Source organism: Sprattus sprattus (genome assembly GCF_963457725.1).
Source record: "Sprattus sprattus genome assembly, chromosome: 15".
Taxonomy (NCBI): domain Eukaryota; kingdom Metazoa; phylum Chordata; class Actinopteri; order Clupeiformes; family Clupeidae; genus Sprattus; species Sprattus sprattus.
Genome location: NC_137913.1, coordinates 31,638,522 through 31,654,980, shown reverse-complemented (window position 1 = coordinate 31,654,980; position 16,459 = coordinate 31,638,522). Strand labels below are relative to the sequence as shown.

At 43.3% G+C, this 16,459-nt stretch overlaps 1 protein-coding gene across 1 annotated transcript in view; it reads right to left on the bottom strand.

Annotated features, from left to right (window-relative positions):
* The window catches only part of pi4kab (phosphatidylinositol 4-kinase, catalytic, alpha b), a gene marked incomplete at its 3' end in the record, with an annotated part of 108,199 nt that overhangs the window by 73,630 nt on the left and 18,110 nt on the right, over positions 1-16,459 (bottom strand). Inside the window, exons 7-17 of the mRNA XM_080851963.1 lie at positions 9,754-9,902; positions 7,664-7,729; positions 5,839-5,935; positions 5,364-5,555; positions 4,773-4,873; positions 3,490-3,619; positions 3,120-3,249; positions 2,831-2,926; positions 2,196-2,379; positions 1,510-1,613; positions 1,205-1,373 (exon numbers count right to left, since the gene is read on the bottom strand). Coding sequence (XP_080708089.1) covers positions 1,205-1,373; positions 1,510-1,613; positions 2,196-2,379; positions 2,831-2,926; positions 3,120-3,249; positions 3,490-3,619; positions 4,773-4,873; positions 5,364-5,555; positions 5,839-5,935; positions 7,664-7,729; positions 9,754-9,902 — 1,418 coding nt within the window. The remainder of the gene's footprint in view (positions 1-1,204; positions 1,374-1,509; positions 1,614-2,195; positions 2,380-2,830; positions 2,927-3,119; positions 3,250-3,489; positions 3,620-4,772; positions 4,874-5,363; positions 5,556-5,838; positions 5,936-7,663; positions 7,730-9,753; positions 9,903-16,459) is intronic.

Sequence of the window (16,459 nt, the reverse complement as noted above, 5' to 3'; positions counted from 1 at the left end):
CAACCATGTTCTTCATTAGACTTTTTTTAAATCGCTAGTTTCATAGCTCATACAGTCACGCATGACGTACCCGAAACCGAGTTGCATCTCATTTCATAGGGGAAAGTTTTCAGCCCTTGGCCCTTACACTTGCAAGTGCTAGGGTTAAGACAAAGACAAGACAAAGCAAAAGGGGCAAGGGGAAGAATCGAGATTCGGCCTAAATTTGGGGATGTTCAGGGTCTCATAACGTCAGGTTATATTTGGGGATGTTCAGGGTCCCATAACACAAGGTTATATTTGGGGATGTTCAGGGTCCCATAACACAAGGTTATATTTGGGGATGTTCAGGGTCCCATAACGCCAGGTTAGCACCTGTAATGTCTGGCCTTAATGTGAAGCAGAGAATGTCCTCCCCTATGGCAGCACTTGTAAGCATAGAATCCGACACAGAATGGTCAGCAGAGTCAGGAGATGTCAGCTTCCCCTGCATCCTTAGTCCAGCCCAGCCATGCTTTATCTCCATCTGGATCATATTTACTTTCCTTGCTGTGGTGTTTTGGAGAGTGTGTTGTAATTCGTTGTGACAAACAGTGGTTTCCAAGGTGACAGATGTATCTGTGAGTGTGACCACTGCATCAGATACCTGTTTACTGTTGTCCATTTGAACCGAACTGCAGTTCTGTTCCACAGATCGTTTAGGCCTGGCCATTCGGACTGGACTCCAAAACATGCAGTTTGTGTGTCTAGCTAAGCTGTCTTGGTTGGACACTAGGACCTTTTTCCTCCTAAGGTCCAATGGGAGGAAGCTGGCTAGCTCTCTAACTGCAGTATTGTCATCTTTGAGGATATTGATGAGGTGCATCGGCCTTGTAGCAGTGTAGATCCATTCAACATCAGGGGCCCCCAGCCCCCCTTCTTTATGAGTGAGAAGAGTAATATCCCAAGTGGAGTGGAGTGATCAGTCCCAGCCTTTTGTTGACAGCTGTTTTACTGATCACAACCCGAAGGACATTTTGTTTGTATAAAGGTGTTGAATGTTTGCTAGGGCCGCCTCTTTTATGGTTTCTAGTTTCATGACCACAGGCAGGGGGGATGTGTAAATGAAATCGATTCTGTTCTTATATTCGCACACACATACAGAAACACGCTCTATCTCTCCGTCTCTGTTTCTCACACACACACACACACACACACACACACACACACACACAGAGAGAGACACCTTGAGTGCGGGCCCCTTGTCGCTGGCCCTCTCGCTGGCTCTCTTTCCCTCCAGGCCCAGCTGGACGAACAGCTCCAGGAGGTTCACCATCAGCTCATCCTCCAGCAGCTCCCCTTGCAGGTTGGCAGCTATGTTCGCCAGCGCGTTTATCACAGCCAGAGAGCAGTGCCTGCACACACACACACACACACACACACACACACACGTATAGATACTCATGAAGACACAAACCACATGTGTACTGTTCTGGACACGGCTGGATGACACCACAGGAGTGTGCCCTTGTGTGTGTTTGGGTGTCATACCTGTATCCATGGTCTCTGTAGTCCTTAGTGGCGGAGTACACCACAGAGCTGGCCTTCACACTAATCTGCTGGAACAGGTTCCATACCTCCTGGTAGATGTATTGCTGTGTAAACAGAGTAACAGTACATCTTTTATGCACAAATAAACAAATATGAGTGCTTTATATACGCTGTGACTGTGCATGTCACGGTATTAACAGTTTGTGTCATGCAGGCGTGACTTGAACAGTTTGAGTGTGTGTGTGTGTGTGAACAGAGCTGAAGGTGTGTCTGTGTCTGTGTCTGTGTCTGATGTGACTGTATATGCGCTCATGTATGGTCAAGTGATGACCATAACCAGTCTATAATGAAGTCTTCGGCATCTTGAGGTAGGTGTGTCACTATATGTGTCACACAGTGTGTGTGTGTGTGTGTGTGTGTGTGTGTGTGTGTGTGTGTCTGTGTGTGTGTGTGTGTGTGTGTGTGTATGCATGCGTGTGTGCGTGCAAATGTGTGTATGTGTGTGTGTGTGTGTGTGTGTGTATGTGTGCGTGTTGTGTGTGAGAGAGTGTGTGTGTGTGTGTGTGTGTGTGTGTGTGTGTGTGTGTGTATGCATGCGTGTGTGCGCGTATGGTGTGTGTGTGTGTGTGTGTGTGTGTGTGTGTGTGTGTGTGTGTGTGTGCGTGTGTGTGTGTGTGTCTTGTTACATTCCCAGTGATGACCATGCAGCCTAGCTGGTCAACGATAAGCACGTCCAGTTGGGACGGTGGCTGGCAGAACTTCTGCTGCAGGATTTGCAAGATGGTCTGCGTCACCCGCGGAGAATCCCGCATCGCCACGGCAATGTGGCCCAGTGAGCGGATGGTGTGTTCTGGAATCAGGTGGGCATCTCTAGGGAGAGGGGAGACAGGACAGCTGTGAGTGGTAACCATGGGAACAGACTCAGAGGAAGCATAGAGATGCAGTCCTGAATGTGGAATGAGCATGCTCATTCGGCAGCTCAAATCACCACTGATGTGATGTGTGTGTGTGTGTGTGTGTGTGTGTGTGTGTGTGTGTGGTTGTGCATGTGGCAGGGGTATCTGGTGTGTGTGTGCGCACATCTGTGTGTGTGTGTGTGAGTGTGTGTGTGTGTGTGTGTGTGTGTGTGTGTGTGGTTGTGCATGTGGCAGGGGTATCTGGTATGTCTGTGCGCACATCTGTGTGTGTGTGTGTGTGTGTGTGTGTGTGTGTGTGTGGTTGTGCATGTGGCAGGGGTATCTGGTGTGTGTGTGCGCACATCTGTGTGTGTGTGTGAGTGTGTGTGTGTGTGTGTGTGTGTGTGTGTGTGTGTGTTTAGTACTTGTCGTTCTCCTGTGAGATATAGAGTCGGTTGGAGAGGCTGGCCAGGAAGGCCTCCACAATGACATCATCCATCAACAGGCCAGCTGTCAGACATCTGGGAACACAAGATCAATACATTATAGTTATGTTAAACACACACACACACACACACACACACACACACACACACACACACACACACACACACACACACACACACAATCACACACACACAGTTTGTTGAAGCCTAGTAGTTTACATGATGTGTTGTGATTTAGATGGCAAGTTAAGCATTGTTGTTTGTTTACCTGCAGACGTTGTCAATGGAGATGTCCCGAAGCTGCTCGTACATGGAGGGCTGGTCTTTCCTGTTGGACAGCATGTTGAAGGTTGACTGCGAGTGCTCGTTGGTCACACTGATCTTGATGTCTCCGGCCCCTTTGCAGGGATAGGAGAGACAGAAGATAATTAGCCCCCCACCAACACCAAATTCTATATGTTTCCTTTCAATAAGGGTGCAAGTAAGGGTGCAAGCCCATTTGCATCATTGAATTGCGTGCGTGCGTGCGTGCGTGCGTGCGTGCGTGCGTGCGTGCGTGCGTGCGTGCGTGCGTGCGTGCGTGCGTGCGTGCGTGCGTGCGTGCGTGCGTGCGTGCGTGCGTGCGTGCGTGTACTTACCTGTGCTGTACTGACTGTGGTATTTGTAGAGTTTGACCAGCACAGGCGATGGCACAACCAGGAAGTCCCGTAGAGACATGGTAGCAGAGTGTGCAATGACTGGGAAACGCTCACACAGACGCCCCAAACCCTGTCTCACACACACAAACACGCACGCACACGCACACGCACACGAACACACACACACACACACACAAGATGCAAACACATTAGTTATTTTCTTTAATCTATTTAAAGCTTTAAAGACACTCAAGTAAATATCAGCTGGCAGGTATTGCTTTACTCCTTTAAAACTAATGTTGCATCATAAACACATAGCTACACTAACACACATGCACGCATTTTTCTCAAGCCCTTTAAAACTATTTCTGGATCATAAACTCATAGCCCATAACGCATTATCACTGATCTCTGACCCACTGCTATACGATGATCTGAAATCTACAATCTGCACATCACCAATTCTAGTCCTGCCCTAATCTATGAAGCTCATTGCACTCAATCTAGACCTGCAAATCCTATCAGACCTCTGCTGTCTACTCCATGTTCTTCTCCTTGCCTAACCCCTTCCATGGTAACCATGGTAACCTAACAAACGCTGCACTTAGCCCTGGCTGTCAGTACTCCCACCGCTCACCCTGACATTCAAACAGCAGCTTCAAAACAGCCGGGAATCCTCACAGTCACACCATCCTGATCTTATCCCAAATCTCAAATGCCCATTTATAACATGCATTCCTTTTACCCATTCCCCAGATCAATGCACAAGGTAGATTACAACCCAAGCAACAGAGGCCAACGAAAATGACTGCCACAGCGTTCAGCTCTTTCCGACAGAAACAGAGTATTAGTGAAGGACTCATTATACAAAAGCAGATGATGTTTGGGAATTCCCTTCCAACTCAAACATGATGTAAAAAGGGGTTATATCAGTCCAATATATAATTACTAATACAATCCATTTGCATTGTTAAAAACATTATTTCACTCCAAATGGCTTTATTTCTGAAGAACAGAATGGGCCTGAGGCTGTTCCATATGTAACACTGTAATGACCTTTGACCTGAGCCTGCTGGTTAGGGTTAGGGTTAGGGTTATGTAACACTGTAATGGCCTCTGACCTGAGCCTGCTCTCTGACCCTAGGCCTGAGTATGTGTGCTGTGAGTACCTGCAGACAGCAGGGTTAGGGTTAGGGTTAGGGTTAGGGTTATGTAACACTGTAATGGCCTTTGACCTGAGCCTTCTCTCTGACCCTAGGCCTGAGCATGTGTGCCGGGAGTACCTGCAGACAGCAGATGAGCAGAGGCATGTGGGCGATGATCACTTTACTGGAGGTCTTGGACTGCAGCTTCTCCGACAGCTTAGTGCACAAGTTCTCTGCTCCTGATGTACAGAAGGGGGGCAGAAGGAGGGAGACAGAAAGAAAAACAATGGAGAGAGAGAGAGAGAGAGAGAGAGAGAAAAACATAAAAATAAGTGAGAAACGAGGCAAGTGGGCATCATTTATTCATCCATGTGCTAGCATAGTGGTTGGCCTTTTGCTTGTTTTGCCAAAACTACATTTCTGAGAAAACAAGTGCCTACGTGTGAAGTCTTTTTCCCTCTTGACCTTTTATTTCCACAACATGCCTAGCTCAGGGTCTCTCGTCACAGCAAGAGCTCACAGCATGTGGGAGTATGCCCTGTCAATGAGCTGGAGTCAATAAGCTTTCCAAACCTGCACAGGCACACTGAATGGATCTGAAGCGTTCATCACCACCCCCACTAAGCTGTTCCCAGGGAGGCATTCATTAATCAAATATGCATGAAGCCACTATGGTGTGGTGTGTGGTGCACTCTGTTGATGTCGTCACTGGTGGTCCCGGCAGCCCACCTTGCTCATCTTTGACGGCCCACACCATAAGGTCCACGCAGGCGGCGTTGGCCTGGCAACGCAGCTTTAGAGGGTTGGGTTCCCCCAGCAACCGTTCGGCCTCGTGGACCACCCGCTGCATCTCCGACTGGCTGCTACTGAACTGCTCCAGTACAAAGTCATGCACTTCCTTCACAAATGAACTGTGCAGGTCTGAGAGAGAGAGAGAGAGAGAGAGAGAGGAAAGAGAGAGAGAGAGTGAGAGGTGGGAGGGGAGAAAACAAAGGATACAGTGTAAGAAAGAGAAAATTAAGAAGAAGAAAAAAACGGAAAATAGAAAGAAATTATATTTTATAGATTTGTTAAGCTCCACTAATGTAGTACAATACTCTTAGCTACGAAAGTAATAATATATCAGCTAAACAGCAGCAACTCTATGCACAAAGCCTCACGTTGACAGAGGGGCATGTTCATGCTCTGCCCCCTGTCCTCTCACCTCTCATGCAGTAGAGCGTGTCTCTGAGCATCTTGAACATGCCCACATACAGTGGGTCACTGAAGCTGCTGTAATACAGGTCCAGACCGGGATTGGCCTAATGTTGCACAGGCACGCACACGTACACCACACACACACACACACACACACACACACAAATTACAAACAGCCAATGTCAATAATGTGCTTGAAAAATATTCATTGTCCAACAAAGCTCAATTTTCTAAAACAGAGCACGCAGAGAGCGGTGTTCCTGACAACCCTGTGGTCAGGGGCGGAGTGGCCATCGGGAGGACCGGGATTTTTCCCGGTCGGCCGGTCGGCCAATAATCTATCGAAAACCAGCCTGCAGACCGGCCTTCGCAGCCGTCGTGTCAAATTCATGAGCGGCCCATCGAGATTACATGTATGTCAATCATGGTCCCGTGAAATTCTCTAAGTTCTCTGAGAGTTATGTGGTGCAACAGAAGCCTACAACCACTATTTATCGCACTATTTGTCTCTGTACATCACACCTATGGTGTGTGTCAAACTCACTCCCATTAATCCAACCTTCTGATTTTTGTTTAGCCTCCTATATTGATGTAATTATTTTTTATTCAGACGCTCCATTACTTTCATGACCACAAATATAAATTGGCCAGCGATTTAATTCGTTTTTTTGTTGAATGTAGAATGGTCGGAGCAAATTGCCTCATGGGAAATGCGTATCGTTGTGCCTTTATCAAGTGAACCTAGGGAGATAAATTAGCGGCTATCAGGGAGAGAGCGCAGGTGAAGCGGACCTGATGGAGGGACATAAGAGAAAAGAGAAAGGAGAAAGGAGGGGGCAAAAAGGCCAGACTGAAAAAGAGGCGGATGCTGGAGGAAAGTGCATCAAAATGTACAAGAATTACGGATTTATTCAACCAGCCGTCAACTAAATGCGAGTGAGTTAACAGGACACATTGTTGTGAATTAGCATAACATTTGAGCCAATACGGGACGCGATTTGTTCCGTATTTCCATAAATGTACATATACAAATACACTGTCACTGTCACTGTCATGTCTGTCACCCACACATCAACACTAAATCTAACAATAATGATAAAAAGCCGCCCGTTTGTTTGTGTAGTTGATATGGGAGGTGGAGGGGATGCGGGTTGGGCCAGTTTTGGGCACGTTGTGGGCCGGTGCAGTCAGAATTGTCCCGGTGGATTTTTGTGTCCCACTCCGCCCCTGCCTGTGGTCCCTGCCCCTGAGAGAGCTGTGATAGCCTCTCTTAGCAGACATAATCACATGCTTACTGCACTATAATTACAGGTGGGTGGGTTAAAGGCCAGACCACTCAAGGATCTCTTGCTTCCTTTCACACCACAGAGAGAAAAACCACATCCACTACTGCATGATTTCACCTTTAATGGAATAAAATATAATCAAATAATTAAGTTAAACATTTTATTTAACTACACATGGCTACATTAAAAAGGGTGTGTGGAACAAACACAGCCTGAGCCGCCTAAAGCAAGCCGAAGAAAACCAAGCACGACATGACTGAGATCATATGAAACTGCACGACATGACTTTGAGATCATATGAAACTGCACTACATGACTGAGATCATATGAAACTGCACGACATGACTTTGAGATCATATGAAACTGCACTACATGACTGAGATCATATGAAACTGCACTATATGACTTTGAGATCATATGAAACTGCACTATATAACTTTGAGATCGTATGAAACTGTTTTTTTTAGTCTTTGTTTATATGGCTTCAATGGATCAACTAGAGTTGGTATGTAAAACACTGGCTGGTATGTTTAAGATGAAGCCTACCTCCGTCACCTCTGCCAAGGTAGCATCTAGTGCCTTCAGGAAGGGCTCGGAGACATAGCACTTCACCTGGGGAGGACAGAGAGATGCTGCATTCAGATTTACCCTAATGCATCACACAGTGCTCTGGGGCCGTATTCACAAAGCATTTTATCTTACCACTAAGAGTGCTCCTAACTCGCGCTAAAACATTTTACGTAGGAGTCATTTCTTAAAAGTGATTCACAACGCCTCTGAGACCTACTCATACTAAGGATAATACAAACTCCTAAGCTTAAGATAAAAACTCCGTTGCTATGGATGACGTCGATTCTCATGCACGAGTTTAGAAGGGGTGAGGACGGTGATTGGTTGTTGACAGGCTCTCTCATTAAAAACTCATTTGTGACGTCCCTCTAACAATCCCACTATATCAACTGAAAATAAGAGAATAAGCTAGGCTTCAAATTAAGTCATATTAAATAGTTATGGACAGTGCAGTTAGCAGAATGCACACGCATGATGACAAGTTTGTGCATCCAACGGGAATGACACTTTGCACGTTAAGAGAAAAAGAAAGCGATCAATATAAAATATGGCAATTGCATATAATCAAGGCAGTAATAATTAAAGCACCCAGCAAACTGTTAGGCTATTATATTTCCAGCCCTTGACCACTTCAAATATCAGCACATACGGCCCTTCAAGCGAAACGAACGTGAAACGTAGCCTAAGCGAAAGCCTACTGGTCCCAGGACCAATAGCCACTGTCACCCCAGCGGCATCCAGCTGGTAAGTTCTCAAAAACCTGCTGCAGACCGCTCTCCGTTGAAATGCACGAGTCATCGGTACATCCAGGCCACGGTGGGCGAAAACGTCCTCATCTTTTGATGGGGCAATTATTGTAATGTGTGTCCCGTCACTGGACATTCCTGCGATCGCCATGGAATTTACTTTGATCTTGTGTAATTGGCGATTGTCCAAAGGCAACTGGATAAACTGTTGGAAGATGTGGGGTATACAGTGCGTTGATAGTTTGATGAATTAAACGGCTGACTGATGATTCCCAGTGTCGTCATTTGCGTTTTCCGCAAAGCCAAATAGGCTATCTTTGTGTTTCCAAACATTTCACTTCGGGACACATCGTTGTTTAAAGGCGTCATTGCATCCCGCGCTAATTCTACGAAAATATTAATACCTTCACTGTTTAAGCAATGTCTTTTATCAATTCCAAGTCGGCTGCAGCCATCTTACGATTTTTTGTGAATAAGTCTTAGTGACTTAGGAGTCCTCATGAGGAGTTTTAAGCTGTCTTAGACTTAGGTGCTACTTTTAGGGATAAAATACTTTGTGAATTGCTCTTAGTAAAAAAAAATAGGAGTCCTAAATTTAAGACTGACACGCCCATTATTTTTAGGAGTTTCTCCTAAATTCGCCACTTATGAGCTACTTTTAGCCCTAAGATTCTTTGTGAATACGGCCCCTGGTCTTTTAAGCTAGTCTTACAGAGATTTCAGAGGTGTGTCAATTGTGTGTGTGTGTGTGTGTGTGTGTGTGTGTGTGTGTGCGAGCGTCTGATTGTATGCATGTGTATTTATGTGTGCGTGCGTGTGTATTTATGTGTGTCTGTGGTTGTGTGTCCGCGTGTGTGAGAGAATGTGTGCGTGCATGCATGTGTATTTAGGGGGAGAAGCTGGAGCTGACCGTGCTGAAGTAGTACTCTGGTTGTGTTGTGTTGTGTTGTGTTGTGTTGTGTTGTGTTGTGTTGTGTTGTGTTGTGTTGTGTTGTGTTGTGTTGTGTTGTGTTGTGTTGTGTTGTGTTGTGTTGTGTTGTGTTGTGTTGTGTTGTGTTGTGTTGTGTTGTGTTGTGTTGTGTTGTGTTGTGTTGTGTTGTGTTGTGTTGTGTTGTGTTGTGTTGTGTTGTGTTGTGTTGTGTTGTGTTGTGTTGTGTTGTGTTGTGTTGTGTTGTGTTGTGTTGTGTTGTGTTGTGTTGTGTTGTGTTGTGTTGTGTTGTGTTGTGTTGTGTTGTGTTGTGTTGTGTTGTGTTGTGTTGTGTTGTGTTGTGTTGTGTTGTGTTGTGTTGTGTTGTGTTGTGTTGTGTTGTGTTCCCATACCAGGCCAAGCAGCTGTCTGAGCAGCTGAAGGGGGATGCTGATCTCTCGGCCGCTGGTCCCAGTGAAGAGGGGCGACACGGAGAAGCTGGAGCTGACCGTGCTGAAGTAGTACTCTGGGTCCACTGCACTGCCATTAGGCAGGTACGAACCTACGGGGCACAGGTACCGTAAGAACACACATACACACACTGGTATAGCCCCCCCCCCCCCCAATATCAAACACACTTACACAAACTGCTATAGCCCTCCACCAAGGTCAAACACTCTCTTCTGTTTTCCTCCCTGTCTCCCATCCTGTTCCTCCCTCCCTCCCTCCCACTCTCTTGCTCTTGTGCTCTTGCTCTCTCTCTCTCTGCCTACAACTTCTGCCTGTCTATGGCAGCAGAGGTTTCCTAATCAGCATGGCTCTGCCAGCCTGTGCTCAGCTCTGGGCTCTTCTCTTCTCTTTATGTTCCGAGTCAAAGCAGTGCGGAAAGGAAGGGCCTTGAAGCCGCCATGCACCACAAAGAGCTGCATTTGTAGCATCTTTCATCAAGTTATTTGAAACACTTTCACACTGTCAGCTTTGCTCGAATAACATAGGCAGTTTATCCTCATCAGGGCTAGTGGGCAAAGAAATATGTGAGAAAGAATGAGTGAAAATGTATGTATACTAACAGACACTGCATGAAATGTGGGATTTACGACAGTCTTCGACCCTGTGTATTGCCGTAAAAGCCCACATTGGTGTGAAAGCCCCCCCCCCCCCCCCTTCCGTTTGGCCAGGCCTAGGTTTTGTTATGTTAATTGAATTGACCTGGATTGAACCCCCCCCCCCCCCCCCCCCCCTTGTAAAGGCAATGCTGTGAGCTATACAAATGCAAATAAGGCCAGCTTTTACCATCTTTTACCAGCTTGGTAATTAGTATGATTACAGTCAGAGAAAAGGAAGGGAACACAAGAAAATAATTTCTCATTTTTTTTTTTCTCTTGAAAATATTTACAAATTGACATTAGCAAAGTTTACAGAACTCTGTGTCATCCTACAGGATTTAGCACTTAATATGCTACATTTCAGCCAGTGTGCAGAGTGGCATGACAACAGTAACCTTTTCCCTTGTCTTGCTTAACTGCACAGTGGATGTGTGTACTTCCAGCAATGCGTTCTATAGGGAGGAACGATGCTGGGTGGGTGGTGTCTGCTCCCTGCAAACTCCAAACTTCTACTGGCTTTCCATTAAAATGTCTGTCAGGATGGGGATTAAGCCAAGAAACTTTAGCTAGAACATGTTTGCATGTAGTACTTTTTGTCATGACATTAACAACCAAGAACTGCTTTATAACAGCTGGGCCCTGTTCGGCGTACAACTGAAGCTAAGATAATTAATTTAGCTCGCAACTGGAGATTAACTAGAAAATGCATTTCCTGAAGGAAATACCAGTGCATGAAATGCAAAGGTTAAGAAAGGAAGAAGAAAAGAAAGAAGAGTGAAAGAAGGAAATAAGAAAGGAAAGAAGAGTGGAAGAAGGAAAGACAAAAGGAAAAAAGAGTGAAGAAAGGAGAGAAGAGTGGAAGAAGGAAAGAAGAAAGGAAAGAAGAGTGAAAGAAGGAAGGAAGAAAAGAAAGAAGAGTGAAGAAAGGAAAGAAGAGTGGAAGAAGGAAAGAAGAAAAGAAAGAAGAGTGAAATAATGAAAGAAGGAAAGAAGAGTGAAGGAAGGAAAGAAGAGTGGAAGAAGGAAATAAGAAAAGAAAGAAGAGTGAAAGAAGGAAAGAAGAAAGGAAAGAAGAGTGTAAGAAGGAAAGAAGAGTGAAGAAAGGAAAGAAAAGTGGAAGAAGGAAAGAAGAGTGGATGAAGGAAAAAAGAAAGGCAAGAAGAGTGGAAGAAGGAAAGAAAAATGGAAGAAGAAAATAAGAAAGGAAAGAAGAGTGGAAGAAGGAAAGAAGAGTGAACAAGAGTGGCTCTGGATGAAGAGATAAAGAGAGAGTGAAAATATTGAAAAAAGGAGATAAAAATGGAGTGAAGAAGAGAGATTGAGTGTGAGAGAAAGTTGACTGAGAGAAAGATGGAGAGATGGAGAGAAAAAAAAATAGAGAATGGATGGTGTCTTAATGTTCCTAGTTACAGTTAAATTGAGAGGGACAGAGAGAGAAGAGGTTGTCAGTAAAGCACAGGTGCAAGCCAGGTGCAAGCCAGTTTAAAGACCCTATTATGATGTCATAATGGCCCAATGTAAGTCAATGGGAGAAATTTATATTCGTTTTTCTTTAACATCTTAAAAAGTATAAAGTTTAGAAAAGTGAAAAATACATAGCATAAGTGTCGTTTAAAAGACCTACGTGACAAAGTTTGAATGAAGTTTCTACGTTAAGCGGTTCGGGCTGAATTAATCGCAGAAAAAGGTAACAAGAATAAGAAGAAGAAGAAGAAGCCTAGGAATAACAATACAGGGCATTTCATGCACTGTAACTAGCTCGCTAATTGAGAACAGGCCAAGCCCGTCTGGCGACGGGCGCTAATTACAGTGCATGAAATGCCCTGTATTGTTATTCCTAGGCTTCTTCTTCTTATTATTATTACAGTGCATGAAATGCCCTGTATTGTTATTCCTAGGCTTCTTCTTCTTCTTCTTATTCTTGTTACCTTTTTCTGCGATTAATTCAGCCCGAACCGCTTAACGTAGAAACTTCATTCAAACTTTGTCGCGTAGGTCTTGTAAACGACTCTTATGCTATGTATTTTTCACTTTTCTAAACTTTATACTTTTTAAGATATTAAAGAAAAACGAATATAAATTTCTCCCATTGACTTACATTGGGCCATTATGACATCATAATAGGGTCTTTAAACTGGCTTGCACCTGTGCTTTACTGACACCTGTGCCAAATCAAAGGAACCCCTTCTCTCTCTGTCCCTCTCAATTTAACTGTAACTAGGAACATTAAGACACCATCCATTCTCTATTTTTTTTCTCTCCATCTCTCCATCTTTCTCTCTCAGTCAACTTTCTCTCACACTCAATCTCTCTTCTTCACTCCATTTTTATCTCCTTTTTTCAATATTTTCACTATCTCTTCATCCAGAGCCACTCTTGTTCACTCTTCTTTCCTTCTTCCACTCTTCTTTCCTTTCTTATTTTCTTCTTCCATTTTTCTTTCCTTCTTCCACTCTTCTTGCCTTTCTTTTTTCGTTCATCCACTCTTCTTTCCTTCTTCCACTTTTCTTTCCTTTCTTCACTCTTCTTTCCTTCTTACACTCTTCTTTCCTTTATTCTTTCCTTCTTTCACGCTTCTTTCTTTTCTTATTTCCTTCTTACACTCTTCTTTCCTTCCTTCACTCTTCTTTCCTTTCTTCTTTCATTATTTCACCCTTCTTTCCTTTCTTCTTTCATTATTTCACTCTTCTTTCTTTTCTTCTTTCCTTCTTCCACTCTTCTTTCCTTTCTTCACTCTTCTTTCTTTTCTTCTTTCCTTCTTTCACTCTTCTTTCCTTTCTTCTTTCCTTCTTCCACTCTTCTCTCCTTTCTTCACTCTTCTTTCCTTTTGTCTTTCCTTCTTCCACTCTTCTTTCCTTTCTTCTTTCCTTCTTTCACTCTTCTTTCTTTTCTTCTTCCTTTCTTAACCTTTGCATTTCATGCACTGGTATTTCCTTCAGGAAATGCATTTTCTAGTTCTTGTTACCTTTTTCTGCGATTAATTCAGCCCGAACCGCTTAACGTAGAAACTTCATTCAAACTTTGTCGCGTAGGTCTTGTAAACGACACTTATGCTATGTATTTTTCACTTTTCTAGACTTTATACTTTTTAAGATATTAAAGAAAAACGAATATAAATTTCTCCCATTGACTTACATTGGGCCATTATGACATCATAATAGGGTCTTTAAACTGGCTTGCACCTGTGCTTGACTGACACCTGTGCCAAATCCAAAGAACCTCTTCTCTCTCTGTCCCTCTCAATTTAACTGTAACTAGGAACATTAAGACACCATCCATTCTCTATTTTTTTTTCTCTCCATCTCTCCATCTTTCTCTCTGTCAACTTTCTCTCACACTCAATCTCTCTTCTTCACGACACTTCTTCACGACACATTTTTATCTCCTTTTTTCAATATTTTCACTCTCTCTTTATCTCTTCATCCAGAGCCACTCTGTTTCACTCTTCTTTCCTTCTTCCACTCTTCTTTCCTTTCTTATTTTCTTCTTCCATTTTTCTTTCCTTCTTCCACTCTTCTTGCCTTTCTTTTTTCCTTCATCCACTCTTCTTTCCTTCTTCCACTTTTCTTTCCTTTCTTCACTCTTCTTTCCTTCTTACACTCTTCTTTCCTTCTTTCACTCTTCTTTCTTTTCTTATTTCCTTCTTCCACTCTTCTTTCCTTTCTTCTTTAATTATTTCACTATTCTTTCTTTTCTTCTTTCCTTCTTCCACTCTTCTTTCCTTACTTCACTCTTCTTTCCTTTCTTCTTTCCTTCTTCCACTCTTCTCTCCTTTCTTCACTCTTCTTTCCTTTTGTCTTTCCTTCTTCCACTCTTCTTTCCTTTCTTCTTTCCTTCTTTCACTCTTCTTTCTTTTCTTCTTCCTTTCTTAACCTTTGCATTTCATGCACTGGTATTTCCTTCAGGAAATGCATTTTCTAGTTTATTTTAACCTCTCGTTAATTTATCCCAGGCTAAAATCATCAGCTAAATTGCGCGTGCACGTCCTGCTTTAAAAGGCATGAAAGGTCGATAACCAAAACCAGGATTTTTTGAACGGCATTATAGTCTAAACTCAAAGAAAAAGACTATTTTTTTTCTCTGCTAAGGCGGGATATGACCATGAACGCGTTATGAAGAATTCAAGACCATAATCATGTCAAAATTCATCACTGTCGCGCGACTGCAACAGCATTAAAGAAACTGTCCATAGGCTGTCTAAGTAGTGATATCTTTTCTTGATCCGAACATGTGACTTTGGTGCAGCGGGCAGAGCGTAGGGCTTACATGCAGTTAATCACCGGTTCGATTCCCTTCACCTTCGTAAGAATTGTAGTTTTAAATCGCTTTGAATAAAACCGTCTGCTAAATGACTAAATGAAAATGTATTAATAAGAAATTCAATAAATTGAAGCAATGCAAATAAATTGTGTTTCTTTCTTTCTTCTTATCATGCAACCACCTTACCATCCACATCCACCACTGCACAAAAACTAGACACGTTTGCAAAACTAAACGTTTGCAATGATGTAAGTTAAAGTAGGTAAAACAACTTTAGCCAATATCTCCGTAATGGTGATGGGTTATGTGCTCAAATTTCCTGGGATCAAAGAAAACGTTAGTATTCATGTGCAAACTAAAAATCACGTCTCAGGCTGAGCATGAAAGTTATTTCTGGTTTATCAACTGTCAAATGTCATATAATTATGAGTGCTTTGTTCTCCGCATCGCCGACATTACAAAAATAGAAGACATTCAATGTTCGACGGTGGTGTATGCAATACATGACTCGAGAAGTCTTTTAAATTAATTATTCCTTGTCGGGTGGATCGGTAGCAGTCATACAAGAACTCATCATGATGGAAAAATGGATCTTCTTGGCGATCGCAAAGAACTCTTCCTACGCTAATCAAACTATTAACCTTGTCAATGGGATCCCTCCTTTTGGCGTGGGTGTGGCAAGTTTAGCCAGCTAAACTTTGCTTAGCCTGTCCTGGAGCAGGCTAGGGCTAAGCGATTAATTACCATGGTTATTGAGCAAAAGTTGCTATGGCGAACTCTCTAAAGCGGTGTTGTCTTTTTTTAGCCTGGAATTTAGCTCGCTAAACCGCTTAGCGAGCGTCGCCGAATAGTACCCTGGTCTTGGTTCAGATAGAGGGTCAATGATGGGCACCTTAAAACTGTTAGTGTTGGCACACCACTTAGCATATACATACGCTGATCTCTCTGCTCTAGATCCTTCTATGGAGTAATTTACATTTTGATATGATACCCTTTTGCATGTCATGCTAAAACAGTCAACCTCAATTATACAGTTGTTAGGGTACATCTGGTGATACATTGTTCGCAAAGCACATCTGTCATGCTCATCCAAGATAATCTTATGGAATGGAGAGATTGGCAGCACGTTACAGTTTTCTAAGACACATTACAGTTTTCTGAACACAATATTAGTTTGTTTAATCAAAAGCTACATTGAATTGAGTAAATCTTTACATTTTAATCTAGTGCAATTAACTTTTACCCAGCACCACTTTTTACAGTGTAATTGAGTGTTGGCACTTTAGAAAAGGATGACACACAAGTGATTATGTAGGCTACTGTATAAATACCAATGTCTGTTTTAAAGATAGCTGCACTAATATACTATATACTATATCTCAACTCCAGTTCCCTCTAAACTCTGAAAATGTGTATTGTAGGCCTACTACTACAGGAAACAGTGAGGCGTTTACACAACAGAGAGGATAACGCCATGCCATACGACCCAATGCAAGGGTGAGACAAATACAAAAACAAATACAGGATCTGTTCGGCTAAAGTAGGTGTATCATTCTCTATCATTCAACTAAACTATTGACATTTTGTTTTTCACAGATTGAGCTCACCGCATAACACGGCAGTCACAACTGATTTGGTGGCAGCCCTGTCCCAATGTCCGAACATGAGCGGTGTGGACCCTGGAATTATATAAGTAAGTGACCTTATATATTACTTTTGTTTTCAGTTTGTTGTTATCTGTGGCATCTGAGGC